Source organism: Mandrillus leucophaeus, unplaced genomic scaffold (genome assembly GCF_000951045.1).
Source record: "Mandrillus leucophaeus isolate KB7577 unplaced genomic scaffold, Mleu.le_1.0 Scaffold720, whole genome shotgun sequence".
Lineage (NCBI taxonomy): Eukaryota > Metazoa > Chordata > Mammalia > Primates > Cercopithecidae > Mandrillus > Mandrillus leucophaeus.
The window spans coordinates 1,401,178-1,428,934 of NW_012107809.1; the positions used below are offsets into that span (position 1 = coordinate 1,401,178).

Genomic DNA, 27,757 nt, shown 5'->3' on the forward strand with positions numbered 1-27,757 from the left:
GAAAAGAAAGCAGAGCTTTTCCTTGCTATGTTAGAATTCTCCTCTGCCATCCTCAAATATTACAAATACTTTATTTATTTATTCCTTTTTTTGTGGAGGGGTCAGGGTCCCAGATTCTGCTTGGGCATCCACTTCTCCTTGTGGCTCCAAGTCTGGCTCCAGGAGCGGTCCTTGACCCAGACCTAACTAATCAAAACACTAGGGTGGTGCTTGACCCAGACCTAACTAATCAAAACACTAGGGTGGTGCTTGACCCAGACCTAACTAATCAAAACACTAGGGTGGTGCTTGACCCAGACCTAACTAATCAAAACGCTGGTGACCATCCTGGGATCAAGTCAGGCCAATCAGAGGCAATGTGATTTGATAGGGGGTGGGGAGTTTGGCTTCAGCCTCCAGGGCAGCGGCTTTGCTCTTTTCTCATTAACTGTGAGCCAGGGAGGAAGGATGTAGCCCCTGCCCATTGGGAGCCATTTTGTCACCACGAATGGAGATCCAGTCTGAGAATAGAATCAATGCAGGGAGGAGAGCCAAGTTGGGGCAGAGTGACACCAGATCCTGACCTCATCCTTTGGGCATGTGAACCAAGCCATGTACTCTTCAGTTATGTGTGCTCATAAAATGTTATTTTTACTGATGTCAGTTTGGGGCAGGTTTACTGCTGCTTGTAACCAAAAGAATCCTAGTAGAGACATGAAGCCTTCAGTACATTTGTGGTTTGTGGCACAGCCCGGGCTGTCATTGGGCAATTAAGGAGGCCCGTGTCCTCTTCCCAGCATGCAGCAGCCTGGGGGGTGCCAACTGAGGCCATGGTAACAGTATTAGCAAATGCTTGTGTGACATTTACCTAATACTGTTGCAAGTGCTTTTATCCATGTGAGTTCACTGAAGTCATCACTATCTCTGCTTTTTCAGATGGGAACTGGAGGCCCAGAGAGGTTGGAGAATATATGCAGGATGACACAGCTCCTAAATTTGGGTGTAGTAGGGCTGGGTTCCAAGGCAGCCATCATCAGGTGTATGCTTTCAGCATTCTGTCCCACCCCTCTCATGACCTACAGCCAGGGAACAGAGGCTCCAGGTGGGTCTGTGGGATACAGGAGCATCTTTGTAGAATATAGAGTTATTTAAAAATTTTTCTTTAATTCTTAAAAATTAAGTACAGAAACATGAGTGAAAATTCAACAGCCTCTGGTTAAGGAAATTCTTAACCACTGAGTACAGGCAAAGATGCTCATCTCTTTGACTTTCAGTCTGACTTACTGATCCACCCATGTCACCAAGAGGAACAGAAAACAGAGGCCCCTGTGGCCCCACTCTGTGCAATGCCAGGCTCCATTTGCCTCTGCCTGTCTCTGCCTCATTTCTCCAGGCTCTGCCTTAGCCCAGACCCCAGCAGAGGCCCATTGAGTGCTCCTAGGTGAGGCTCACCTGCTGGGAGGCCTCAGCCCAGCCCCAGGGGGAACTCAGCTTCACTGAGCTGCAGGCTGTGACTGGCTCTCATTCTGTCTGCATCTCCGGCTGGGAGCCCGCATGCCACTGTGGATGCTAAGTGTGGAATTAATGACTAGAAAGGGGAAGTCTTGAGCTTCTGCTTTGTTCCTGGCCCCTTCCCTGCCCCAGTACCCAACCCACTGGTTCCCCACAGAATCCCTGCTTTTCTTAATACCCAGTAAGTAACGAAGGAGCTCAACGATGGGCTGGACACTACACTAAGCACTTAACATGAACTTATTCTTCAAGACAACCTTATAAAGGAGGAATTATTACTTCCACTGCTCAGAGGAGGTAACTGAGTCTCCAAGAGCTTCTTAGAGGTCTGTGGTTGAAATGTGTTGGAGCCAGAGACTGGGGTCTGTGGCCGTGTGCCTATGAGCATATGCCTTGGGCAGGGCTGGCTCCCTAACTTCTGACTGCTGTGATAGGCTCCTGCTTCTTGGAACCTCAGGTGCTGGCAGCTCCCTGGGTTGTCCTGAGCTGGCCCAGTCCTTTGGATGTCCTGGATTGTTGGCTGTTACTCTGTTGGCCCACCTCCGTCTTTCCTCTTGAGCTCAGAGCAATCTCAGGTGGTCCTAATTATCTCCAGCTTCTTGCCTAGCACTTCATGGAACCCCTAAGCCTTACTCTTCTCCAATCCTGCTACTAGGGCAAGCTGAAGTCATATACTGTCTCCCAGGTCAGCAAGATTGGCCCTCAGGCCTTATTCATTCTTGTTCTTTGGGGCAGGATTGGGGCATGAGGAACGGATGGATAAGGGGCTGCTTCTAAGCTGCTCTCTAGTGTCTATGAAGTGGCTCTTGTGTTCCAGATGGGTCACTGACATGGGACGGCCTCTGCCCTCAGCTCTGGGGTTCATTCTAAACACGCTCTCTGGAAAGACTCAGACTTCAGAGCAGTGACATTTCTCTGGCTATGTTTGGTGGGGATTACCACTCCCAGCCAACTCTTAATGATCTACGGGAGAAGGGAAAGGACAGACATCTCCAAGTAACCCTGGAACTTCGTTCCGCCAACATCTCTGAGGCTCTTCTGTTGAGCCTCTTTCCAGAGCAGCTACCAATAAGTTAAACATGTGGGCTTGGCTTTCACGTCCTCTCCTCTTTTCATCCCTGCTCTGCCTTTTTTCTTTCTCCCAGTGCCAGAGAGGCCCCATGCATTGGACAAGGAGAGGCAGGGGCAGCAGAAGATTGATGTAGCCGGGCATCCTGCTGTAAATAACAAAACCCAACTCAAGCTGGCTTCAACAGTGGAAGGTATTTATTTCCATGAGCCGAAATGCCTGGAGGTTGGGATGATATCAGGTAAGGTTTGCCCCAGCAACAAACTGAGGTCACCAAGGCCATGTTTCTCTCTGTCTGCCTCCCACAGTGTGGGCCTCAACCCAGGGCCTCACACAGTGGTCTCCTGGCAGTTCCAGGGTCTCACCTCATAGTAGTAGATAGCTATGACAGTGCCAGACCTTCTATGATCTAAGGGAAGATATCATGTCTTCCGGTAGCTTCTACATATGTTTGAGAAATCACACTCCCTCATTGGTTCAGACTGAGTTGCATGCTCTTCCCTAAGTCAATCACTGTGTTAGGAGGAGGGTTTATCCTTATTAGCTTAAGCTAACTGGGGCCCAGCCCTGAAGGGGGACAGGGCCAATTCCAATCAATATGCATTCCTGAGACCAGGGAGGGCTGAATCCCCCAAATAGAAATCAGGGTATTTTGACAGATAGAGGGAGGCAGTCCATCATTCGATGACCCATGGGCCAGGTTGAGAGCATCCAGGTGACAGTTGTGCCTGACAGTGAAATGAGGTACATGTTTTCCAAAGCCATTCTGTTTTCCTCTGTTAGATTCTCAGGAAAACCTGTGTGTCAACTACAGCACCAGGCATTATATTCCATGTTTTATAAATGAAGCAAGAAGGGGTGGAGAGGTACGGTGGCCTGCAGCACACTCCCAGCCATACTTGGCAGGACTTGGACTTGACCCCACACTGCTTCTCTCCATGGTACTCTGATGGGCAGCTAGCAGCTGGCAGGGCACAGGGAGGTCACAAAGCAGTGTCATCTGCTGCATCCCTGATGATGGTTTTGTTTGGAGCCTAGAAAGAAGTTCAAGGCCTACACAAGGACAGTTTAGAAACCAAAGTCACCAGAGGGCAGGGAGTGGGATCAGCAGAGTCTACAATGAGAGGGTGGGTCAGGACACATGCATACAACTTAGAGGTACAAGATCTCTCCCAAATCCTGTGAGCCGTAGAACATAAATCTGGGATGGGAAAACATCCCAGAGGCTTGTGAAGGAGAGAGTTCCAAAGCCTGCGCCTTCTCTGCTGAGCTTGGCTGCTGACCCTCCCAGCCCACAGGCATTCCCTTTGCCACCATCTGCCTCCACCACTGCTCCTGTGGGGAAATTACACCTGGCAACCTAGTAGAGCATCTCGGAAGGCAGGGGCACTTCTTCCACTTTTGTCCTGTCTCCCATTTGTGAGGCTTCTGCTGAATAGACAGGCTTGTTTATTTCCGCAATTTCATCTAGTTCTACAAGTGACTCTTGAAGATGTTTACATGGTACAAAGACAAGTTTTGGGATCAGCAGTACTAGGATTTCAGTTTCAGGTCTACCACTTACTGGCTGTGTGACCTTTCTCATCCATGAAATAGGCAAATAACAGTCTCAACCCCTCAGGGCCATTGGGGAAAATATAAATAAGGAAGTTAGATATGCTAAGTGCTCAGTGAATAGATTCATATGTGAAAGTGTTCACAATAGTGCCTGGCACAAAATACCTGGTTTTAAAAAAAAGTTACCAATGATAATGATGAAGATCATGATATTTCTAAGGGCCTGTTATGATAGACTTTTCTGTGTAAGTAATCTAAATTGTTGACAGGCCTGACCACTGCCAGGATGTTGGCACTGGCAATCCAAAGAGAGGCATGGGGGCAGGATGGGGGTAGCTGACTGTTTCCATCCAAAGTCTCCCTCCCTCTCCTTCTGTTACTTTCCTGCAGTCTCTTGCTTCTGGGTCATTCTAGGAGGCATTGCCCACCCAATTTCCACGCCATTGCAGGAGATATGGAGGCTGGGATGAGGTAGTCAACAAGGAAGGGCTCCTGGGGCAGGACTGGACTGCACCTGAGACATTGGGGGTGTGCCCATGGAGCTGGGGATAGATGGGAGAGGAGGGCCGGGGAGCCGAGATCTCGTGTCCTGGGAGAGAAGGGATTCTTTCACCTCCCTGGATTGTGAAGCTGGGTCCATGATATGGTTTCACTGCATCCCCACCCAAATCTCACCTTGAATTGTAATAATCCCTATGTGTCAAGGGTGGGCCAGGTGGAGACAATTGAATCATGGGGGTAGTTTCCCCCATACTGTCCTTCTGGTAGTGAATAAATCTCATGGGATCTGATGGTTTTAAAAATGGGAGTTCCCTGGCATAAGCTCTCTTGTCTGCTGCCACGTAAGACGTGACTTTGCTCCTCATTTGCCTTCCACTGTGATTGTGAGGCCTCCCCAGCCTTATGTGAGTCAACTAAACCTCTTTCCTTTATAAATTACCCAGTCTCAGGTATGTCTTTATTAGCAGCATAAAGACAGACTAATACAGTCCATCTCTGAGCTTCTTCAAGCAGATCTGCCAGGTATGGCCCTGGAGGGGGACATCAACCACACCTGGGGTTGACCTCTTCAGCTCCCATTACTTGGGCGTTCCTATGTCAGAGGCTGTTGCAAACTTCCCAGTTGAGCTGTGAAGGTCAGCGCGTGATGGTCAACATGTAATGCGCGTCCCTCCCTCCTCACAGCTGAATGCAGCTCCTCCTTCCTCAATACCCAGCTGGGCCTTTTAGGTTTCTCCAAAAGAGGACAGAGGGAAGTCTCCTGGGAGAACCTCTGAGGATGTGGGCTAGAAAGAGCCTCAGGCCTGAGGTCAAGCCACTTGGGTTCATATCTCAGCTCTTCTGCTTGCAGCATTTATGACCTTGAGCAATTGCCTAACCCATCAGAACTCATTTTCCTCAGCTATAAAATGAGGATTGCTAATGTTGGCCTCATCTGCCTTGCAGGGGTGTTGTGTTTAAATCCCATGTCCACCACTTTGTATCAAAATAGCCATAAATCATCCTCAGCTTTCTCATCTGTAAAGTGGGGATACACGGACTCCTTCGGAGGGTTGTGGTGAGGGTTCAATGAGGAGATGGATGCAAGTTGCCCATCACAATGGGGCTATGAGCATTGGTAAGTTCCAAGGTGTGCTAACATCTGGAATTAGGGAAGAAGCTGCAGTTTTCTTTAGTAATGGAGACAGATGTAGACCCTCTTGAATCCGAGTCTCCTGGTGGGGCACACTGAGGGTGTTGAGGGGTGAACAGGACCACAGATCCCCAGGGTACAGAATTCAAGAGACAAGGAAAGCTGTTTAAGGATGTCAAGGAGGAATGCAGTGAGGAAGGAGGCAGACCAAGGCCCACCCTGGGGACTTCAGGAAGGGCTGCAAGATGAGCCCCCGAGCTGCAGAAGGAACTGTGGTACCCAAGACCTGCCACTGCCTCTGCTGGAGTTGCTGTGTCTCAGGGCGAGTTTCCTTTAGCTGATGGTCCTTCATGCCGTCATGGAGACCTGACGATCTTGAGATCCCAAATGTCAAAGCTCCTGGTGACCAGCTCTTTCAGTTCATGTACCTGCAGCCATTTTCCCATGGCACACCCAGAGTTCCAGGGCCACTGTGTGTGTCAAGTACTTGGGATTGTGAAAACCAACTCCTTCAACGAGTTACCTGCTAGTTGAAGGAGCTAAGCTCCTCAAAGGGTAGCTTCCATTTCTATCAGAATCTCCTGGGGATCTTTGGAAAAATACACATTTCTGGGCCCCATCCTGGAGTGAGAATGGACTAGAGAAGCACCGGGAAGTTGCATTTGCAGGGAGCACCCATGTGGGTCTTCTGGTGGGAAAACCACTGGCCAAAGGAAAGAAATGAACATTTGATTAACCACCGAACTCTCCTTACACTTTCTCTATGAGAGACGCCTCCACTCTCAGGGCTGACTTTATGGATGTGAGACCGGAGCACTTGCACGGGGCCTGTGCCTAGAAGAGCCCCAGCCTGGATTTAATACTCTGTTGTCGCCATCTTGAAATTCTTAATAGCTTTTGAACAAGAGGTTCCTGCAAATTATGTCTCAGGTCATGTCCTCTAAATAGATGAGAACTGCAGAAAGGATAGACTTGCCCAGGGCCACAGGGCTAAGTTGTGAAAAGGGGTTTGGTATCCTGATGTGTTTGATTCCAAAGCTCTGCTATCTCATGACGGCGAGACCCAAAAAAGAATGAACTCTAAATAGTAGGGTTTCAGATTTCAACCATCTTGTCAGGAACCAGGAAATTTCAGGGTGAGGGGAGGACCTCTTCCAGGAACCCTCACACTATACCAGGTAGGTTACTCATAAGGATAAGGATGATTTATAAACGTATTCAACTTTAGGGCAGGGAAGCTTCTATGCAACTCCCTCTGACAGTCCCTGTTGGAGAGCTAGGGTAGAGAAACCCTCTGTTTCCTTCCTTCCTCTTTAAAGCTTTGCTATTCAGAGAAAATAAGGCAAAGAAGCAGAGTGGGAGTGGATAGGATCTAGGGTCTGAAGAGGGGGCTCTAAAACCAGCTCGGTTACCTACTAGGTCAGCAGTCCCTGACGTTTTTGACACCAGGGACCACCTGGTAGAAGACAATTTTTCCACAGACTGGGGGCGGGGAGGGGAGGAAGGAAACTGTTCCACTTCAGATCATCGGGCACTAGTTAGATTCTCACAAGGACTTTACAACCTAGATTCCTCACATGTGCAGTTCACTATAGGGTTCACGCTCCTATGAGAATCTACTGCCGCTGCTGATCTGACACGAGGCGGAGCTCAGGTGGTAATGCGTGCTCGCCTACCACTCACCTTTTGTGCGGCCCGGTTTCTAACAGGCCACGGACTGCACAGGTCTACAGCCTGGGGTTAGGGATCCCTGTGAATAGTAGTAGAGCAATGAGTCCCTTGAACGCTGAGTCTCAGTTTTTTGTTTGTTTTTTAGTAGAGATGAGGTCTTGCATGTTGCTCAGGCTGGTCTTGAACTCCTGAGCTCAAGCAGTCTGTCTGCCCGGCCTCAAAGTGCTGGGATTACAGGGATGAACCACTGCACTCGGCCTTGAGTCTCAGTTTTTTATCTGTAAAATGGGGTGATGGAAACACAACGAATTCCCAAAGTCATGATGAGGGTCCAATGAGCAGACATACGTGAAAACAGTATGTAAAGGGCTATCTCAGATAATGGTTATTGCTATGACAGTTGGCTGGTGCATGTGCAAGGAAATGGTTTGTCCAGAGAGGACATCTTCCTGGGTCACACTGAGGTTTCACCTCAGGGCCAGCACCTCTGGAGGCCTCAAGGTGGAGCCGAAGCTCAGGCGTGACCTGGTTTGGGAAAGACAAAGGAAGGCTCGGGGAACCCAAAGGGAGGTGGTTCAAGGCTTTTCTGCCACAAAGGGAGGCAGAGCTACCGATAACAATACTAAAACCACCTATGATGGAGCGGGGCCTCAGGGATTTAGGAGCACAGACACAGGCTTTGTGGTTGCTAGGTAAGGACCCTGCCCCTTCTTGCATCAGGGCTGGGATGTGGAGTAGGGGGTTGAGAAGTAAAGAGTAACAGAAAAGAGGCCCCAGAGAAAGAAGTTTGTTACATCCCAGTGACAGTGGTTTGGTTTTGTTTTCGAAGCAGCTTTTGCTCCAAATCTTTACTTCTAAGACTGTAGGGCTAAGTCCGTCCTCTGAGGCTACGGCGATCGAAGAGACAGGGGCTTCCTGGAAGAAAAGGGTATGTGGGTCCTGGGGCAGAGAGACAGGTACAGCACAGCGGGAGGGCAGATGGTCACTGTGGCTCCCAAATTGCACAGCCAAGGGTGGGGCCTTCCAGAAGCCTCAAACCCACCCTCCTGGTCAGAGAGCTCCAGGAAGAACAGGTGCCATGAGCAGCTCTGGAAGGGAGCTCAGGTGGCCACACCTGGGGGTGGCTGAGCCCACCCTAGTTAGGCTCAAGGTCCAAGAGATACAATAATTGCCTGATGCTGGGGGCAGATGGTTCTCACTGAGTTTCTTAAAGTGGAGTCCAAGGGTCCTTGAGTGCCTGCAGGTGAACCTTGGAGTCCACAAAGTCTCCGTGAGAATATTTAAATTTTGTGTTTTCATATGGATGGTGACCTAAAAAAAACATTCGTCAGTCTAAGCACAGACTGGGTCATATGAATTAATGACCTTCAAACTTCTTTTTTTTTTTTTTTTGGCAGCCACCCACAGAAGGAATCCATCTCACACAGTGGCCCAGTTTCCATCACTGATGTCCATACACAAATAGAACTGACAGGCAGCCAGTCTAGACCAGCCCAGGTGTGCCAGTTGTGAAAATACTATAATACTCCAAACCACTTGAGAAATGGCTCTGAGCCTACGTGTCACTACCCTACCCCTCTAAAAGTCTTGGTACCTCCTCTGGGATTGCCTTCAACTACTCCAGAAAGCACGCACCAGCGGCAGTGAGGGGAGAGGGAGGCTCTATTGGTTTCCTGTGGCTGCTGTAACAAACAACCACAAGCGGGGTGGTTTCAAACAACAGAATTCATTCTCTCCCAGCTTGGGAAGCCGCAAGCCTGAAGTCAGTTTCACCGGGCCAAAACCAAGGAGTCAACAGGGCCACCATTCTGTCTTTGTCAAATCTCCCTCTGTCTTTCTCTTATAAGTATACCTGTGGTTACATTTAGGGCCCACATGGATAATCCAGGATAATCTATCCATCTCAATTCCCTTACTTTAATAATATCTGCAAAGACCCTTTTTGCTTATAAAGCAACATTTGCAGGTTCCAGGAATTAGGACCTGATATCTTTGGGGGCCATTATTTAGTCTATTTCAGTGGGCTTCCACGGACCTTCCCCAGAAACAATACTGGAATCTGTTTGGATTGGTTATGTAAGCGTGTGTGTGTGTGTGTGTGTGTGTGTGTGTGAGAGAGAGAGAGAGAGAGAGAGAGAGAAACAATTTTCTAAATACTTATTCTGATACCATGTAATACTTGATATTTTCTCTTTTCTGTAACATTTTAAAAAATTGCTTGTAACAACTCACCAAACTGATCTCACGATCCACGATAGGGATGTGACCCAGTTTGAAAAACATGGCAATCACCTTATAACCTAGTAACCTACTAGTGCCACAGCTTCCGCAGCCTGTGCTGTGTCTTTATCACAATGGCACTCAATCTAAATTATCACAGACTAATGAGAAAATAACACAGCGAGCCTTGATGTAAAAAAAAGCTGAGGCCAGTTGGCACGTTGCACAAATGAAGACTAGACCGTAGCTTGGATGGCAGAAAAAGATGGGAGAATCGATCCTCACGTGGCACATGATGGCACAGGCACACTAAGCTTAGAAGATCCCAAGCCATCGTGGGCCCATACCACAGTCACATTCCATGCCAAAATGTAATTTTAGCAATTTCAAACAGCATCATCTGCCACATTAAATTAATACATTAAATGAATTAGGATTTTGTACTGTTGCTCGTATCTTATTTATAAGATTGGTTTTTAAAAATCATATGAGAGCTGTAAACCTAAGGATTTGAAAAAACCTGGTTTTGTATTTGTACATTTTCAGGTGATCAGATAAAAAGAAACATAATTTACATCAACTCTAACAGAGTGATGGTAGTGAACGAGCGCACAGAATTTTTTTCTTCTGATTGAAAAAGGAGTAGATCATTGAAGGTTAGGAAACACTGTGGTATTACGGGGAGAGTAATGGGAGTCGTGAATGTGGAAATACAGAGAGAAAATGAGTGAAAAGGAGAACAGGAAAAGCAGCAGGACTCGGTTGCTGCAGCTTCAGTAGAGGATGTGAAGCTTGAAAAAATAAGGACTGAGACCAGGCAGGGGAGACCCGAGGAGCAGCTGCAGCCCACATGCTTCTCAAGACGTCCCTGCCCACAGAAGAAGCTGACAAACCCAAGCAGACAAGTTTGAAGTTCAAGTAAGAGAATGATTCAAAAATGGACCAAAACTGAGGCCTATCCTTAATCATTCATAGTGAGAAGATGTAACCACTGCTTGGGGAGAAGGATGGGCAGTGAGCACTCAACTCCTGTGTTGTATCTATCGAGGTGAACTATGTGCTGGCCTAAATGGCCTGTTCAAGAAGGTGTGGGTGTATGCATTTAGGCAGGTACCACCTCTTGATTTGCTTTGATTCTAAAAGGATGAGTTTGTGTCCTTTGTAGGGACATGGATGCAGCTGGAAACCATCATTCTCAGCAAACTATCACAAGAACAGAAAACCAAACACCGCATGTTCTCAGTCATAGGTGGGAACTGAACAATGAGATCACTTGGACTCGGGAAGGGGAACATCACACACCGGGGCCTATCATGGGGAGGGGGCAGGGGGGAGGGATTGCATTGGGAGTTGTACCTGATGTAAATGACCAGTTGATGGGTGCTGACGAGTTGATGGGTGCAGCACACCAACATGGCACAAGTATACATATGTAACAAACCTGCACGTTATGCACATGTACCCTAGAACTTAAAGTATAATAATAATAATAAATTTAAAAAAAAAATCCTTCTGAGGCCAGGTGTGGTGACTGATGCCTGTAATCCCAGCACTTAAGAGGCCGAGGCAGGAGGATCACTTGAGGCAAGGAGTTTGAGAACAGCTTGGCCAACATGGTGAAACCCCGTCTCTACTAAAATTACAAAAACTAGCTGGGTGTGGTGGTGCACGCCTGTACTCCCAGCTACTAAGAAGGATGAGGCAGGAGAATTGCCTGGACCTGGGAGGCGGAGGTTGTAGTGAGCTGAGATGGCGCCGCTGCACCCCAGCCTGGGAGACAGAGCAAGACTCCATCTCAAAAAAACAAAAATAAAAATAAGTTAATCTCTCTGCCATCAATATTAAAGAAATAAAAAAAAAAATTCAGGTGATGTCCACCTCCATCCCAGATAGACCATCTTGAGTCTGCTGTCTGGAGGCTACATAGGGAACACTCGGGAATGAACAGGCCAGGTTACCATTACACAGCTACTGGTTGCTGAAAGTCTTCAACTGGAAACTAGGTGGATTTGGAGATTGATAGGTAACCCCGTCTTACAATAGCATCATCATATCTATAATTTAAGAGTTGTAAGGGACAGTAAGTTCACAAAAACTCATTGGTTTTTCAGATGAGAAAAATGAGGTCCCCAAAAGTAAGTTATTAGTTAAGGTTATTTGGCATGCAGGATGGAGCATAGATGAGAACCACGACTCTTGACTTGCAGCTCAGAGCTCTTTCCATTCAACTTTACTCCAATTTTACTTAATGTTCATGCTTTAGAATATATCTACGATATGAAGCAGATGTACAACACCAATGTGTAGTCACTTTGAAGTACTTTTAGGGTCCACATATTTAAGGACATATTTTTGGATACAGATACTCTTAGGCCCCTTTGAAATGATTCATGACAGGGTAGGATGGAAAAATCACTGGGCTGGGAAACAGAACACCTATTTCAGGTGTTAAGCTGGCTACTTACTGATTATTAATTTACTTCTCTGAGCCTCCATTTTCTTATCTATAAAATGGGAATGACAACATTTGCCTTAACTCCCTCATTGGACTAATATGAAGAAGAAGTGAGACAATGTATATGAAAGAATTTGTATTAATAAATTGTTGAGCATTTTCAGACATTGTATTAGTCTATTTTCATCTGCTGATAAAGACGTACCCATGATTGGGTAATTTACAAAGAAAAAGAAGTTTAATGGACTCACAGTTCCATGTAGCTGGGGAGGCCTTACAATCATGGCAGAAGGTGAAAGGCACATCTTACATGGCAGCAGACAAGAGAGAAAATGAGAGCCAAGTGAAAGGGAGAACCTCTTATAAAACCATCAGATCTTGTGAGACTTATCCACTACCATAAGAACAATATGGGGGAAACTATCCCCATGATTCTATTATCTCCCACCGGATCTCTTTCACAACATGTGGGAATTGTGGGAGCTACAATTCAAGATGAGATTTGGGTGGGGACACAGCCAAACCATATCAGACATCATTTCATAAGATACCAGTTTAGGCATCAGAACATAGGCTAATTTGGTATAGTGTATATTGTATATCATATTGTATAGTGATTGAGAAGGAGGGGATTGAGCTCAAATCCATTTACAAAGTGTGTGATTTGGGGCATAGCTACTTCATTTCTTTCTGTTTCTTAATGTGTCAAATAGGGATAATAAAAGGGTCTATCTTGCAGGGTTTTTGTGATGGCTATATAATTTAATTCCTGTAAACGACTGCTTGGCACATAGAAAGTGTTCAATAAATGTTTGCCATTATTATCTTGCAAACTTGCTGATGGTGACATCTTTTTCTTTGTTGTAGGTGTTATTCATTGTCGCATTTGTGTGATGCTTTAAAAGTCAGCAAACTTTCAGTGCCCTTGGCAACCGTAGGTAGAACCTCCATACCTCTTCTGGGAATCCTTCCATTCTTACTATGAAGAAATAGGAACAGCAGAGCTGCCTTTAAGAGCCAAGTTGGCACCTAAACCCACCTGCTTCCTGCCTTCCCAAGGCCCAGCTGACATCAGTGGGAGCCTCACCTCTATGAGGAGGGACTAGTATTTGCCTTGGCATGGCTGCTGCTGTTATCTGAAAGGCAGCAGGGGCCCCAGGCCATGCCACCTCTTGCAGGGATCCTGGCAGAGCACACAAGTCAAACAGGATCAGGGTGCGGCATAACTTGGCCCAGAGGATCCACTGACACCAGCTCATGAAAGGTAGGAGCAGGGAGTGCCCCAGATGAATCAATAGGTGGCATGTTTCCCTCTGAGCAGCTGCCAAAAATGCCTCCCAGGCATCTGGTTAAGAGGCAGTAAGTACATGGGGTGGCTGGGAGGCCAATCTCTTTAGGGCCACAATAATTTATCTCATGCTTCTGTGTACATATGGTTCCCCCTACTTGAAGTGTCTTACTCTATTTACCTGCTGGGCAAAACCCTATTCCTAGCTCATCCTTCAAGTCCTATTTCAAGCCTATGGGGAACCTTTCTGGGATCTAATAGGTAGATTTAGGTGTTTTGTTCCCTATACATACTGTACTTATATATTTACTCCACCCACTTTATCCTGATCTATTCCATCTTACATACTTATATACTCCATCCACTGTAGCACATTACAATTGTTTATTGGTATATGGGCAAGACATACCGTCATGCCTGATGCCTACCAAAATGTTTTCCTCCGGCTCTGCCCACAGACCCTGTCAAACAGGTGAGGCTGGGAGGGTGCGTTTCTACCATATGATCCTGCTTCCCAACCATAGCCAAGGGGAGCCAATCTCCATATGGTTGGTGACCTGTGATGTGGGCCAGGTCAGATCAGATTCTCACTGTCAGTGATTTGAATTGGGAAAGACTTTAGCAATAAGCAGTAGCAACAGAAGCTGAAAGGTCATGAAATACAGAAAGATCTGATGTAGTAGATGCTGTGATGTGCTGCCCGGATCCCTCTTTAGGAATGATAGATTTATTCTCTGTGCCACTGGGAGTGCTGCCAACAGACAGCCCTCAGTTGCCAGCTGTTTTCAGGAAGTATCTCTTTTAAAGACAGTCACCCCACCCAAGATCATGTACCCTTCCCAGGGAAGCCCGTATCCAATGACTGGCTGAAATTCTTAGTGCCATCTCAGCCTCAGAGTGACCTGTGTGGTAGGCTGAATCCTTCATCAAGACTAGGGGCACCACACATCCCTGTGTGTCCGGGACAGAGTTGTCCTAAACTCAGTCCATGAAGTTCATGAAGACCTTCCTGTAATGGCAGCTGGCCTTAAATTCTTAGGCTTTTCCACTTTCCATATGGTTCTCTGTGTTCCTACAACAAACTTAACTTACTTGATGAAACTGGGGTAGATTTCTTACCTTTGCCTTCAAAAGCACCTAAGTAGATGATCATTTTTGCATTAGTAGGGAATTTGGTTGTTGACCACAACCCACAGAACCCAATGCTGGCCACCTTAAGGGAAATAAATGAATATATTGGGATAATATTAGAGGTTCTCAAAATCAAAGGAAGACTGCAGAACAAGTTTGGAAAATGAACAGGACATTGTTTGACCTGCCACCAGCGTCGTAATGACTATAACCCATAGCTAGAGCCAAGTTTCTCACAGCACTGTCAAGAGTCCATGGCCCAGGAAAGCATCTGATTGGCTAAGCCTAGTCATGTGCCCACCTGTGCTGTCCCAGAAATGGAAAAGGGAAAGAGAGGGGATTATCTGTCTCTTTTGGCTTCTGTAGTGGGAGACAGGCCGCCCACCTCAAACTACACAATGGGGGATTCCCCGAAAAGGGTAGCGATGGGCTAGGAGGAAGTTGGGGTTGGGGGCGGGAAGCCAAAAAACAACAGATGTCTTCAGCAGTGTCTGCCTCCTTCCTAGGCTAAAAGCCTCCATAAAAGGCAGTGACTACCAATTTTCATCTTTGTATCCCAGATCCCTAGTGCCTGGCACTAAATAGGTGTTTCTTTAAAAAGTGCAGATTGCTTGATCTTTTCCATTCAAGGAATCGAATACATCTGGAAAGGCTGGCGTTTGCTCCTTTAGGAATGCAAAGATGGATTTTTTAAAAAAAGCAATTCTTAAGGTCTTTAAAATCTAGATGTAAGGTTGGAGCACACAGGCAGTGATACGTCTATATCCATACACATTGCGTGTGACAGACACCATAGAGGAGAGGTATATCCCCATCCGCACACCCGGAGAGAACATGTGGAGAAGCTCTGTGATGCTGCCTCTCCAGCTGCATCATTCTTGTGGGTGGAATCCTCAGACATCCTGTAATCCGCCAAGAGGGTGCCTGCCGGTAACTAAAGAAGAGGGACGATTTTTTTTTTCCTGAAACAGTCTTGCTCTATTGCCCAGGCTGGAGTGCACTGGTGTAATCTCAGCTCACTGCAACCTCCACCTCCCAGGTTCAAGCGATTCTCCTGCCTCCGTCTCCTAAGTAGCTGGGATTACAGTCATGTACCACCACACTTGGATAATTTTTGTATTTTTAGTAGAGATGGGGTTTCACCATGTTGGCCAGGCTGGTCTCGAACTCCTGACCTCAAGTGATCCACTCCCCTTGGCCTCCCATAGTGCTGGGATTACAGGTGTGAACCATTGCACCTGACCGAAGAGGGCCATTTTTCTCCCTGTTCCAGATACTCTTTTTGCTGTTTTCTCCAAAGCAATTACATGTGAAACCTGCCTTCCAAGAAAGGTTACACAGCCTTCTACTCAGAGATTATAGGATACACAAAAACATTCCTCAGTCAGTAGTGTAGAAAAATCAACCTTTGCATTCCCAGGCTGGCTCCATCCACTTCCTATAAAAGTATGTGTGGTGGAGAAGGGACTTCACTACCTACATCACAGGGTGCCCAATGAGGGGCTCCAAAACCTTCAGCAGCTACCCACATGTTGCTCAGAATATAGCCTACATTTCCCAGCCACCCTTGCAGCTAGGTGTGGCCAGATGACTAAGTTCTGGCCAACAGGATGTGAGCAAGAGGGATGACTGCAATTCCTCAATGGTGTCCTTAAAGGGAAGAGATGTGTCTTTCCTCTCCCCTTTTCCCTTCCCCCTTTTCCCTTCCTACTGGCTGGATTGTGGACATGGTAGTCAGTCATCTCAGACCATGTGCCCGAGGACAACATCTTAGGGGTGGCAGAATAGGATAGAAAGTTTCTGTGTCTCTGACACGTTGCTGTTGCCATAGCAGTCCTGAACTACAGTCATGTGCCACATAAGGACATTCAGTCAGTGATGAACTGCATATGGGACATGGTCCCATAAGATTATATGAAGCTGAAAAATCAGCGTCATAGCACAATGCATTACTCATGTGTTTGTGGTAATGCTGAGGTAAACAGACCTATTATGCTGCCAGGCATATAAAAATCTAGCACATACAGATGCCGTAAACAGGGAACAATTCTAAACCACTGGTGGGACTGTAAATTAGTACAATCACTATGGAAAACAGTGTGGAGATTCCTTCAAGAACTAGAAGTAGAACTACCATTTGATCCAGCAATTTCACTACTGGGTATCTACCCAGAAGGAAAGAAGTCATTACTGGGTATCTACCCAGAAGGAAAGAAGACATTATATGAAAAAGATACTTGCACACTGATGTTTATAGCAGCACAATTCACAATTGCAAAAATGTGGAACCAACCCAAATGCCCATCAATCAACAAGTGGATAAAGAAACTGGTATATATATATGATGGAATACTACTGAGCCATAAAAAGGAATGAGTTAATGGCATTCACAGCGACCTGGATGAGACTGGAGATTATTATTCTAAGTGAAGTAACTCAGGAATGGAAAACCAAGCATTGCATGTTCTTACTTATAAGTGGGAGCTAAGCTATGAGGATGCAAAGGCATTAGAGTGACACAGTGGACTTTGGGGACTCAAGCGGAAAGGGTGGGAAAGGGGTGAGGGATAAAAGACTACAAATAGTGTGCAGGGTATACTGCTCGGATGATGGGTGCACCAAAATCTCACAAATCGCCACCAAGGAATTTATTCCTGTAACCAAACATCACCTGTTCCCCAATAACCTATGGAAATAAAAAATCTAGCACATACAATTGTGTACAGTACATAAAACATGATAATAAATGACTATTTTATTGGTTCATGTATTTACTATACTTTTTATTGTTATTTTAGAATGTATTCCTTCTACTTATTTAACAAAAGTTAACTGTAAAACAGCCTCAGGAAGGTACTTCTGGAAGTACAGAAGACTACTGCTATCCTAGGAGATGAAAGCTCCATGCCCCTGAAGACCTTCCAGTGGAACAAGATGTGGAGGGTGAAGACAGTGATATTGATGACTCTGACCCCGTGGAGGCATAGGCTAATGTGTGTGTTCGTGTCTTCGTCTTTAACAACAAAGTTTAAAAGGTTAAAAAAAGAAATAAAAATGTAAAAAATAGAAAATAGCTTATAGAGTAAGGATCTAAAGAAAGAAAATATTTTTGTATAGCTGTACAATGTGTATTTTAAGCTAAGTGTTATTACAAGAGTCAAAACGTTTTTTAAAAATTAAAAAGTTTATGAAGTAAAAGATTACAGTGAGCTAAGGTTAATATATTGTTGAAGAAAGAAAAAAAAACTTTATAAATTTAGGGTAGCCTAAGTGTACAGTGTTTATAAAGTCTACAGCATATAGTATAGATGGTAATGTCCTAGACCTTTGCATTCACTCACCACCTATTCAGACTCACCCAGAACAACAGTCCTGCAAGCTCCATTTATGGTAAGTGCTCTATACAGATGTACTATTTAAAAAAAAATTTTATACCGTATTTTTGCTGTATGTTTTCTATGTTTTGGTATGCTTAGATACACAAATGCTTCCCATATTGCTCTGGTTGCCTGTAGTATTAAGTACAGTCACATGCTGTCCAGGTTTGTATCCTGGGAGCAATAGGCCACACCTGATAGCCTAGGTGTGCGGTTGGCTACACCATCTAGGTTTGTACACTAGTATGTAAGTATACTCTATAATATTCTCACAATAACAAACTCACCTAATGACACATTTATTAGAACATAATCCCTTTACTAAGCAATGCAAAACTGTATTTATGTCCAATCTGTCCCTGAGAGGGGAGTGCGTTTCTTGTTTGTTTATGTTGCTGCCATTTTGAGTTTCTGTTAGAGCAGCTAATTCTAATGAGGAAGGTCAGCCGACTATGGCCAAATCTGGCCCACCATCTGCTTTTGTAAATAAAGTTTTGTTGGAACACAATCACACCCATTCCTTTTTGTATTATTTATGGCTGTGTTCTCCCTGCAATGGCAGGTTACATTAGAGACCATATGGTTCACAAAGTCTAAAATGTTCCCTCTCTGGATCTTTGCAGCCAAAGTTTGCCAGTTCCTACTACATTCTACTCATTCACATGTACATCAAAATATTAGTGGTGTTTACTTCAGGATATGTTACTCCTTCCTTATGTTTCTCCATATTTTCTAACTTTATTCCAATAAATGTGTTTTACATTAATCACCTCCAAAAAAATCCCAGAAATGTTAATTTAAAATGTTTAAGCGCACATCCTAACCAGTTCTCATTACTTTGATCAATCTGTCTTCCTCCAAATATCTCTGCCTCGAATGGGTGAATTTACTCCAGAGTCTGCCCTATTTGAACCTACAATACCCACATTCTAATTGTCACTCTCTGGCCTACCAGAAACATTTGAACCACTAACCAGTTTGCACAGAAATACTGGAACTTGGTATTGTTTGTGGTAGGATGCTTTTGGTTCCTTGTAACCCAAATTCAACTTAACGGGAATAATATTTGCTGTTATTATTGGACAGTCCAAAGACAGGACTCACATCAGATATGGCTTGATCTAGGGTGCAAATCAGGACTCTTTCTCTTGATCTACTTCACTTTGCTTATCTCTAATAATCTGTTTTATCCTCGTTGGGGTTTATGTGCCCTGAAAATATGACTGCTGGAAGGCCAGAGCTTGCATCCTTTGCCTAATAATTTATAAACGTGTCCATATATAAAATTTCAGAGATGATTCTGTTTAGCCTTGCTTGGGTCAAAGTTTATGCCTGAACCGATCATGTGCATAGGAGGATGTAATCATTTGAATGGCCAGGTGAAGAGGTTCAAGGTCAACGATGGAATGTGTTTCTCCCAATAAAAGTGGTTTTACTACCTAAAAAGAAAAAGAAGGGCACAGGAGATAAATAAAAAAAAAAAAAAAGCGATACTCCAAGCAACTTGAGGTTCTTGTATGTAATCTTAATTGCTTCTGGGTGTGTGATGTAACATTTATTTGAAGGCTAATGTGCAGCTCCGTTTTCTGACTGGATGCTACTTGATTATTGTTAAATTACTGTGTCAAGCTCAACACATCACAATACCTGTGTGAACTCAGGATAATTGTTTTTTTCCATTTTGGTTAAGACTATGGTTTACAGAGTAATTATGTCTGGTTGAAAACTGAAATGTAGGTAACAACTAGTTTCCTCCGAAAAGCAGACTATAAAGAGGCAGTGTCATGCAGCAGTGGACAAAGGGTGGAAATAGGGGTTAGATGATGGAGACTTGAGGCTCTGATCTTCTACTTCTTAGGGGGTCATGAACAACTTATTTAGTGTCTTTGAGACTCAGTTTACTCTTCTCTAAAATGGGGATAAGATTGATCTTATGATTTTTTTGAGGATCAAATCTCTTCTGCCAGATGCTTCCATTCGAGGCTTTTAATTATTTGGGCACAAACTTGTCTCTGCCTGTTTGGCTCTCAAGTTATTGAGAACCCACACAGGAGCACTTGAATAGAGATAATTTGTTGAAAAGTTAAAATTCAGAGGTGAAAAAACAGGACAGCCCACTGGCTTCAGATCCTTTCCATTATGAGATTAAATATTTGCTTCTGCCCATGGAGCTTGATACATCAGGTGAATGCTTGGAATCTATCATTTTCTGAAAAATTTGAAAGGACTCCTTGGAGGAAATCAGTCATTTTGCTAAATTGCTGCTTCAGTTACTACCCACCTTTGAGAATGGTAGACAGTTTTTCCCTCTCCCTCTACCTCTCCCTCTGCTTCTTCCTCTGCCCCTCCCTCTCCCTCTCCCTCTTCCTCTCCCTGTCCCTCTACCTCTTCCTCTCCCTTCCCCCCTACATCTCTCTCCTTCCTTCCTTCCTTCCTTCCTTCCTTCCTTCCTTCCTTCCTTCCTTCTTTTGAAAAATGTATGTCCATTCATCTTGGTTTAATCACATAGGGCTAGATAAGAATAGCTGGGGCATCTCAGGAATTCTAATTTACATTTTTGCTTCTAAACCACAGTACTCTTGCCAGGCTTCATCCTGTCCATGCCTCAATGGTCTCATCTATACAGTTGGGATATTGCTTATTTTCCAGTGTGCAAAAAATAATAATAATAATAATTTGAGATAATGGTCTTGAGTAACCTACTAGGTTATGAAGCTGACATATGGCCATTAGGAAACATGAGATAAGCCAGAACTTTGAAACAATATGATATTGAGCAATATGGTGCCAAGGTTAGGATGAAGGCAAACAGGTCTCAGAAATTTACCAGGATATTTGCTGTTTGGACAGTATGAAAGGTCATGAGAATGTATGCATTTCACTAACAGGCTATGGGCCAAGGCAGAGAGGACTAAATTTGTCTCTCAAGAGAAAAATAGAGGTACTGAGAGAACGATTTCATGTCTGGGTGTTCTATAGGAGGCTCTTCTAGACTGTTCAGAACAAAGATTTGTTTGCCCAAGGTGGTGGATGTTTACTGTAGTGGTTCTTAGCTATTTAAAAAGCACAGAAAGTCAACATCAGTTGAAAAGCCTGCCCGGTAGAGATCTGGAAGGTTATTCAGGGCATTACATGATTCTAGGTCTCAGTAACAAGTTTTGTTGTTGGCTTTCTGGTGCCTTTGCTTTTGTCGTTGCTTTTGAGAGACGGAGTCTACGTCTACTACTGCTGCTGATTTTCCACTCTCTCTACTTTCTGCTCGACCTCTTGGTCTTGCTCACTTCCAGCTTCTGCCTCAAGGTGTCTATTTACTGGTGTCTCATGTGGCTTCTTAGCGTCTTTCAAATTCTAGTTCTTCCAACTACTCTCTTTTGATATGGCTCAAATTCAGACTTTTCTAGAAGGAGAACCTACCTATAAAGTAGGTGTCTTTGCCTCAGGCACAAAGCCCTATTTAATTATTTGTAGCCACGATGGTGGGGTCTTATGATCCCAAACACGGTATTTTATCTATAAGCTACGAAGGAAAAGGTTCTTGTAAGTCTCAGCCATTTTATTGCCTTAGGCCACATCTAGGACTTGAATATATTTATGTTCTGCTTTGTATCATGAAAGAACTGAGGCTGTTATGTTGATAATGCTACTGTAATATAGAAGGTGACCTATACCCTATGAGAGGTGCTAAAACATCTTGTGGAAATTCAGAAAGAAAGTTGATTTCAACTGGTGATTTGGAAAAACATCATGGGTGAACCAAAATAAAATTGAACATGGAAGGATGGGTAGAATGTGGATAGGAAGGAAGGAGGGGGCTAGTGCCTTCTAGGTGGAGAGAACCGTGTAAAGAAAAGCACAGACATGGAGAGTTTTGGGGGGAATTGATGACACATCCAGTTTGAGTAGGTCAGAGACTTTCACAGAAAGGGAGGAGGGGGAGCTAATCTGAAAAATGAAATGCCAAGCTGAAGGGTCCATATTTTCTTTATTGGGTTGGCATTGGAGGAGTCATTAAAGATTTCCAATCTACTCAATGAAGGCATTGGAACTGTTCCTAGGAAGAGCTTTCTGACAGGTGGGCATACAATGGGTTGGGGAGGAAAACAATGGAAGATAGAGGTTGTTATTGTCACTCTAGGGTGTGTCGGAGAAATGAGACAATGGATGTGAAACACCTGTCAGAGGTAAAAAATAAAAGCTCATGGTTACTGAGAGTTCACTATATGCAGCCTTGTGCTTGGGGCTTTCCTTACAGTATTTTATTTATTTAACCCACGGTGATAGAATAAGGTAGGTATGGTTAATCTTATTTTACTGATCATGAAACTGAGACTCAGATCAATACAATACCCCGTTGAAGATCACATGTTTTGTGAGTGGTAGAGCTGGACTTTGTACCCAGCTGTGGAGGACTCCAAAAGCCAAGTCCCTCTGACTACTCTGGACCCCCTCCCAAAAGGACTAGCAATTGACCTAATAGAAGGGACAAGAAAAACAGTGGTGTCAAAGGGAGCCCGAAGTTTTCAAGAATGTGTGACGTAGAGTACAGACAGTGATGTGGACAGAAATGGGGAAGTCAAAAGAATACCTTTTTCTTGGGAGCGGGAAGTGTGGAAGGATATTTTGGGAGATGAGAAAGGTTGTGAGCTTATTCTGACCTTCCCTCAAGGTGTAACGTATGAATGAACCTAAGCAACAGTAGAAATTAAAGGACATAAAGAGGTCAGAAGACACAGTGTTACAAAAACGACCAATCAATTACTCCATCTATTCTGTCGTATTTAGACTGGCGTGAATGACCACTCTGTTCCCCAGGAACTCTGCCACATTGCCCTGCAAGCCCGAGTGATCTTTCATACCTGCCTGCTGGTATTAAACAGTGGGCCCAGTCTACCTCCCTTCCCAGAGGAGAGCCCTGCCGACAGCCCTGGGAAGGAGGCAGCGCCTGTTTTGTACCACGTGATCCCGCCCATTTGGCCACAGTTGGCTGGAGAATAACCAAACCACAGATGGACTGATAACCCATGCCTCACCTGGTGAATGATTAATGCTGTAGGACGAACTGTTTTTTTTTTTTTTAACCAAAGAGATACTTTAGTTCTCCACACAAATAAACATCTGGCAGACCCGTGTCTCTAATTCCCCAGACCAAGCCTCTGACTACAGCCAGGGTTTCCAGAGCAGGGCTGAATCTCTATGAACCCTTTGCATCCCTCTGTCTTCCAGGTCCAGCTCAGTATCTGAAAGCTTGTGGGTAGTCAGTAAATATATATGGGTGAATATATATTTGAATCTTAGTGACGGACATAGCTTCGGCTCAAGCAAGTTTGTAGAAGTTATGTATCTATTTGTGTATCGTTGTACTTTTAAATCACTGCCAAATATTTTATTTTATTATACCACAGGCAGTGATATCCACATCTGTCTCCACTAATAATTATTTTAAGTACTAACAGTGTTAGGCACTTTCTGAGTGCTTTATGTATATTGACTTGTTACTTCTTCACAGAAATACCAAGCATTAGATTCTCTTCTTAACTCCATTTTCAGGATGAGTAAACGTACAAGGAAGTTAATTCATTTGTCAAAGGGTTATAAAGTCAATTAAGTGGAGGAACCCAGCTTCTCCCTAGTTTGTCCCCTCAATGCTATATGTTACACTGCCCTTTCAGAATAGACAGTAAAGTCTGTGAAGTCAGTCTGACTCATCTCTGTCAGTTTTCTGCTTGTCACTTAGTAGGTGGTCGGCATGTGTGTGTAATACAGAATTAAATTGCTTTTTCTCAAGTTGACCAACATAATACATCATATTACCTACTGTATAATATGTCATGAGGAGGGTCTTGGTTTTGTCAGGTATAGTGATAGTTCAGATAAAATTGAGGGAGATTGTTAGAACTTGGGGTCCCAGGAGGAGGTAAAGTGAGATATCTGGGGCCAGATAAACCAGGGCAGGATGCTTGGGCTGCAGGAATTTGTGTACCCTGTTTTGTGGTCATGGGAGATGCCCAGAGGATGGGCAGCGGGGGTAGCCACATGGGGCAGAAGTACCAAGGACAGGGTTCCCTTAAGAGTTCTTTCCGTTTTGAAACACCACTGTGTTCTGTCCCGCAACGTTGATAGCCCTTCACTTAAAAAATCAACTCTCCTGCCTCCGTTGACGTAAGTGTTATAAATTAAGTGGCCAACTTTGTGGGCCAGCCTGTACGGCTTTTCCTCTGAGTGGTTGTGGCTTTGAATCTGTGAAAAGTCAGTTTTCTCAGAGTTGAAGCCATTTTTACCATAGGCTTTAATCTAGACCTGAGCTTACACACAAGTGCCTGTGCATCTCAATGAAGAGCAGGTTCTCTGGAATCTATAGAGACTCCAGGGGCCCAAGGCACATGAGTATTGGGAACTGCATTGCAGCTTGCCACCCTAGGAGGCGCAGAAGGCTCTGCCTAGTGACAGAGAAGATGGAGTGGCTTTGGTGCCACTTTGGGCTTATGGCATGGATGGCAGCAGCCACGGGTGGCAGTGGCACCCACAATGGCAGGAGGTCTGTTGTGTAGTGGCTTTATGGAACCTTGTGTGGGTCAATCAGATCTTTGCAATCTGTTTGGTGCACCTTCATGGGCATAAGAAGCTTTTGCTATAGTTCTTCCTAGGAATCCAGGGCTGTAGAGGAAAAACATGGCATGTGCCCGGGGAGCTGAGAGGACAGTCCCATAAGTCCATGCCACGTATCTTCAGGGGACTCCCAGAAACTGCTGGGGGGATTTTGAAGGTGGAGAAAGTCAAGGTTTCTGCAATAGCAGGTGGGAAAAAAAATGATAGAAATAGTGTGTGAACATGCTGCCCTCAGGCCAGTACTCCTTAAGAGATTTGGCTTCCATACAGGTTAAGAACAGGTAAGATATTCTTTTTCCGGTTTTTCACAGCATACCAGGCATTCCTTATAATAAGGACCAGCTGCAGGCAGCAATGACAGAAAGGTCTTCTGACATCATCCCTGCCCATTCATTGGTTTGACAAGCTGTCAGCTCAATGCAGCCTGCGATGCCTCCACGTGAGTCACTCTGCTGGCTGCTGTCAACACGGTGGATGTGCGTTTTCAGTGCTGATAGCACAAACAGAAAATGTTGGAATGGTCAATTTTATTGAATGAGAACATGATGACAACTTGGAATCTTGAACTAAATGCTAACTTTGGTATGGTTTTATTTTGACAAATTCAATTCATGGTGCCTGTTTATTTTGAATAGGATGTTAAAGACTATTGTAGGGTTTCTTTCTTTCTTTCTTTCTTTTTTTAACATACCACCACTTTTCATTTGTAGAGTGCAGTGAGTACTACTGTATTACAATGGATGTTAACCTTTGCATAATTTATGTAAATACCATCCTTATTAACAGCATTTACATTACTGACTGACCCAGAGGTAGCTGAAAAACCTCAGAAAAATACAGTTTCACACTTCTTTACTGAAGTGCTAGGTTAGTAAACACAGCCATACCTATTCACATATATCAGGAAACAGTCAGAGGCAAGGTATGTAATGTAGTTCCTTGTGAAATCATATCTCACTTAAAACTTATACTGAATCCCAGCACTTTGGAAGGCCAAGGCAGGCAGATCACAAGGTCAGGAGATCAAGACCATCCTGGCTAACATGGTGAAACCCCGTCTCTACTAAAAATACAAAAAATGAGCTGGGCGTGGTGACACGTGCCTGTAGTCCCAGCTATTCGGGAGGCTGAGGCAGAAGAATGGTATGAACCCGGGAGACGGAGCTTGCAGTGAGCCAAGATTGCGCCACTGTACTCCAGCCTGGGTGACAGAGCGAGACTCCGTCTCAAAAAAACACAGAGAAACAAAACAAACAAAAAAACTTACACTGGCCAACCTGTAGAGCGAGTCTGATAGTATTTAGAATAGGACTGACTCAGAGGTAGTTTAAAACCTCACAAAGACATTTTTTGGCTCCTTTATTGAAGAGGCAGTTCAGCAGTAATGATGATAGGCATTTGCTTATATCAGGAAACAGAAGAAGGGGTATGTGGTTTGTACTATGAAATATGTTTTCATATATACATGATAGTATGCTGGTAAATATTTGACAGCAGGTTCTGTGAAGAAAATAAAAACCTTGACTTGTAGTTTGCCGATTTTGATGGTGTAAATACTCCCACTATGTCTAACCTACCAACAAGATAGTACTGAATGTGGAGTCGGGAAGAGACGTGCAGTAGCAGTAGATGTGGATAGTATTTTCACCATACAGAGTCAACAATGTAAGTAACCTAAGCAACAAAGATCATAGCGAAATGTAGCAGCCTAATTAGAAGTGATGAGTGTTGGGTATTTATTACCTTTGTTTTTAATGTAATTTAATAGTAAGTTTATATATTTTAAATAATGACTGTGTTTAATAACTGGCTCACAAAATTCCTAAAAATTTAGCAGTCGGCAGCACTTTTAAGTCAATATGAGATGATGTTAGCACATCCGTATATTTATGTGTATACAAATATATTTACATATATACGCCCATATGTATACACATACATAAGTACATACACACATATAATTATATCAACCTATAAAGATACCAGTGGTATTTCATGTGGAAAATGTTAACACGTACCATAATAGTTACTAACCTAAGGGTACATATTTCCTCCTGACAACCATGTTGGGTTGAAATGAAACATACCCAAATTTGCTACATTAGCATACTCATAAGGTCTACAAACATCAGGGAGTTTTCACATATATATATATATATATTTACTTTCATTTTTTTTATTTTTTTGAGAGGAGTCTCACTCTTGTCACCTGGGCTGGAGTGCAGTGGCGCGATCTCGGCTCACTGCAAGCTCTGCCTCCCGGGTTCAAGCTTCTCCTGCCTCTGCCTCCTGAGTAGCTGGGATTACAGGCGCAAGTCACCATGTCTGGCTAATTTTTGTACTTTTAGTAGAAACGAGGTTTTGCCATGTTGGTCAGGCTGGTCTTGAATTCCTGACCTCAGGTGATCCACCCGCCTCGGCCTCCCTGAGTGCTGGGATTACAGGCATGAGCCAACGTGCCGGGCCCACATACGTGTTTAATGCTGTGTCATTCAACCTTTATATGCTTCAGATTCTACTGTGGAGATGAGTAAATGAATATTGTCCATTATATTTACAATAAAATGTAGGTATTACATTTGGAATGCAACACTAAACAACATAAATTTTAGATAAAGGTTTTTGCTGCATTACTTACACAGAATTCCCCTCAGTACAAATTTCCTAATGAAAAAGTTTTTCCTTGAATGCTTTCACGTATTCAAACGTGAAAAGAAGTCATTTTCTAGTAATTTCTGACATTCTTTGCTTTCTCTAATTTTTAAAAGATGAACAAAAATTTGACAGGTATATGAAGCCTTTTAACATTCGGGATGTGGAAAGACCTTCCAGCCTTGTGTGAATTCTCTGATGTTCAGTGAGAGCTGATTTTTCACAGAAGGTTTTCCCACATTCACTACATTTATAGGGTTTGTCTCCCGTGTGAGTTCTTCGATGGACAATGAGATGTGACTTCACACAGATGAATTTTCCACATTCATGACATACAAAGGATTTCTCTCCTGTGTGTGTTCCCTGATGGACAGTGAGGGCTGACCTGGGGCAGAAGGATTTCCCATTCATAGGGCTTCTGCCCTGTGTGAGTTCTCTGATGTTCAGTGAGGTTTGACTTCACACAGAACATTTTTCCACATTGGTTACAGTCATAGGGCTTTTCTCCTATGTGTGTTTGCTGATGGTTGATAAGGTGTGGTTTCTGGCAAAAGGCTTTTCCCCATTCGGTGCATTCATAGGGCTTCTCTCCTGTGTGTGTTCTCTG

The 27,757-nt window shown here is 44.2% G+C and overlaps 1 protein-coding gene across 1 annotated transcript in view; it reads right to left on the minus strand.

Annotated features, from left to right (window-relative positions):
• Nucleotides 1-24,824: 24,824 nt before the first annotated feature.
• LOC105528559 (zinc finger protein 157-like) overlaps nucleotides 24,825-27,757 on the minus strand; it is a 4,356-nt gene continuing 1,423 nt past the window's right edge. Inside the window, 3 exon segments of the mRNA XM_011965350.1 lie at nucleotides 24,825-24,988; nucleotides 27,324-27,450; nucleotides 27,536-27,754. Of these exon segments, the coding sequence (XP_011820740.1) occupies nucleotides 24,825-24,988; nucleotides 27,324-27,450; nucleotides 27,536-27,754 (510 nt within the window).